We start from the raw sequence: 2,758 nt of genomic DNA, 5'->3' as shown, positions 1-2,758 counted from the left end.
ATGACCACTGCCGATGCAAGTCGAGTTATATATATTTATAAATACAAGGAGATGGACCATACCACTGCAGAGGGAAGTCATGTTATATATATATATAAATACAAGGAGATGGACCATACCACTGCAGAGGGAAGTCATGTTATATATGAATATAGGGAAATGGTCCACAACACTGCAGAGTCAAGTAATATGTGAATGTGGACCATACCATTCTTTGGCGAGGGGAATGCACCCTGAAAGGCAATAGTGAAGACCATCAGACAGACAGCGAATACTCTGCATCAGGTGACCATCTTACCAGCAAATAAGGGCGACTTTGCCGATTTCCCAGCCCCACCAGCAGAACCTCCTTCACCAGGGGCATCTCGCCCTGCCGGGTCACTTCCTCTTTCCTGCTTTCTCCTTGAGCACTGGGATGACCAAAGGAACTGTCCACAAGAACTCTCTGCCCCACGGGGAAATTCTTCACAAGGAAGACTAGACGCCACTCCGGGATCTGGTAGATCTAAAGGAGAGAAATTTGGGTTCAGAGAGGACAGCTCAGGATATTGTTGCCTCCAATCTGAGCACCGCAGGAGAAAGATACATTGGGGATTGAATGGAAACCTCCCGGAGCCAGGGGCCCGCACTGTACTCCCATATACATCACGGGTCATTCCAGAACTCACCTCCATGATACCATTCTCTCTGACCAGCACACACCAGTGAGTGGGCTCAATCTTATACTGGCCGGAGTCACGATCGGCGTGGGGAAGATTGCTCCGGCGAGCCTCTTCCTTGCTGGGGCTGGACGGGAACCCGGAATCTCCGTACAGCATCTCGTCCTCATCATCTACAGAGCGGCTGACAACGTACACAAGATCAATCCTCATTAGACTGGCGGCACACTTCCTGTAGTCACCGCGCTCCAAGAGCCCGCACCTCACCTGATCTCCTGCAACAGACTGTCTCCTTCAGCAGCGCTCGGGGGGACGCTGTCCTCCTTCACCGGGGCCGATCTGGTCGCCGTGGTGAACATGCCGCTGACGTCGCGGTAAATGCAGAGAGCGATCACCTTCGATTGCTGGACAAACGACAGACACAAGGGGGATCTCGTACACTAGGACAGTACAGGGCAGCTGCGGTAGGGAGCCCATTACCACAGGCCCTCCACCAGCAGCCGGTAATACAGGCCCAGGCCTGTTATTGTAATCTCCTCCCATGGTCGCCTCCAGGACTTCACTAGAGTCTCTCCCATCCTCTGGAACACTTTACCCCAACCTGTCCGTCTATCTCCCACTCTGACTGCCTTTACGCGATCCCTTAAGACTCATCTCTTCAGGGAAGCCGATCCCACCTCAACTATTCATCCCCACACAGCTCCCTCCTCATGTATCACTGGCCCCTCCGCTTTTGGAATGTAAGCCCTCAGGGGCGGGGCCCTCCTCACCACCTTGTCTTGTGATGTCTTCCTTACATTGTACAGCGCTGCGCACACTGTTGGCGCCATATAAATCCTGCATGATAATAAATGATAAGGAACACCGCTCACGTAATGTATGTTGGGTTTCTGCGGAGCGAGCCGATGAGATTTGCCGCCATAGGAGTCACTTTTCAGCTGGAACATGGTCACCTGACCTTCCGAGCTCAGAATCACCACGTAGGGGTCCGCCACGGCGCAGTGGACGATGGGAGAGCCCAGATCCACGGGGATGAAGTGCAGCTGAGTCACTGGGACACAAAACAGGCGGGATCACCACATAGGCGCGATATATTGCCGGGGGAACGAGGGACGGAACACTAAGCAGCGCAGCACATCATTTCTTATCATGGGAGGCCATAGCTGACCGCGGTGTTACGCCCCCTTCCTGCGGCCGCCATTGTTCAGCGCTGCGGTACTTTGACTGACATTTATTCCGTCACGCAACGCTGCACTGACATGACTTTTATACCATTTTTTGGGGGGACAGAGCTTTCTTTTGGTGGTATTTAATCACCACTGGGGGGGGTGGTTATTTTTTACTATATAACAAAAAAAGTACAGAATATTTTAAAATAAAGCATGGTTTTCCCTTTATTGTTTTAGGAAACATTTATTTTTACCCAATTTTTTTGGTAAAATATAAAAGACGGGGTCACGTCGGGTGAATAGACACCAAACATGTCAAGCCTAAAAATTGCGAGCGCCCGCAAAAATCGCAAAAAAACACCATAGCCAAAATTGGCCATAGGCGACGCTTTAAAAGATTTTACCGCTCATCAGTTTAGTGTTATCAGTGATTGATGGGCCGAGAATTATTGCTCTCACTGCGACATTCACATGCAGCATAATTGGAGCAAATCGTTGTTTTTGCATGTAGGCGCACCCAACGCATCGTCCGGCCGTTTAAAGCCGGTTACGCTGTGTGAAAGCCATAAGAGCGCACGCAGGGGGCATCCCATGCTGGATACAGGACGTGTTTGGTTCCGTCGCCGGGCAGACCCGGGCACTCACCTCCCTCCAGCAGGCGAATCCCCAGGGGGGACACTTGTACTATGTACTTATTGTCTCCGATATTCCCGGCGTACACCGTGGGGCCCTGCGTGGCGAATCCACTCGTGTCCAGCTCCATGATCTCTTGCCCAGTCTGGAGGATCTGCAAAATGACACAAAACAATCCGTTACCGGAGCCCGTACAGCTGCCGTCACCGAGGAGAAGCGACGGACGGGGACGTATCTCTGCTGGATCCAGCGCCGGCGCTACCATATAGGCAAATCAGGCATCTGCCTGAGGGCGCC

General features: G+C 52.0%; 1 protein-coding gene across 1 annotated transcript in view; it reads right to left on the bottom strand.

The window, feature by feature from the left end:
* The window catches only part of CPSF1 (cleavage and polyadenylation specific factor 1), a gene marked incomplete at its 5' end in the record, with an annotated part of 34,748 nt that overhangs the window by 18,711 nt on the left and 13,279 nt on the right, over positions 1-2,758 (bottom strand). Inside the window, 5 exons of the mRNA XM_018574990.1 lie at positions 299-505; positions 669-843; positions 927-1,063; positions 1,532-1,710; positions 2,474-2,615. Coding sequence (XP_018430492.1) covers positions 299-505; positions 669-843; positions 927-1,063; positions 1,532-1,710; positions 2,474-2,615 — 840 coding nt within the window. The remainder of the gene's footprint in view (positions 1-298; positions 506-668; positions 844-926; positions 1,064-1,531; positions 1,711-2,473; positions 2,616-2,758) is intronic.

This window comes from Nanorana parkeri, unplaced genomic scaffold, assembly GCF_000935625.1.
Source record: "Nanorana parkeri isolate BGI_ZX_2015 unplaced genomic scaffold, ASM93562v1 scaffold3446, whole genome shotgun sequence".
In the NCBI taxonomy this organism is placed as follows: domain Eukaryota; kingdom Metazoa; phylum Chordata; class Amphibia; order Anura; family Dicroglossidae; genus Nanorana; species Nanorana parkeri.
This window is presented reverse-complemented; position numbering and strand designations above follow the sequence as displayed.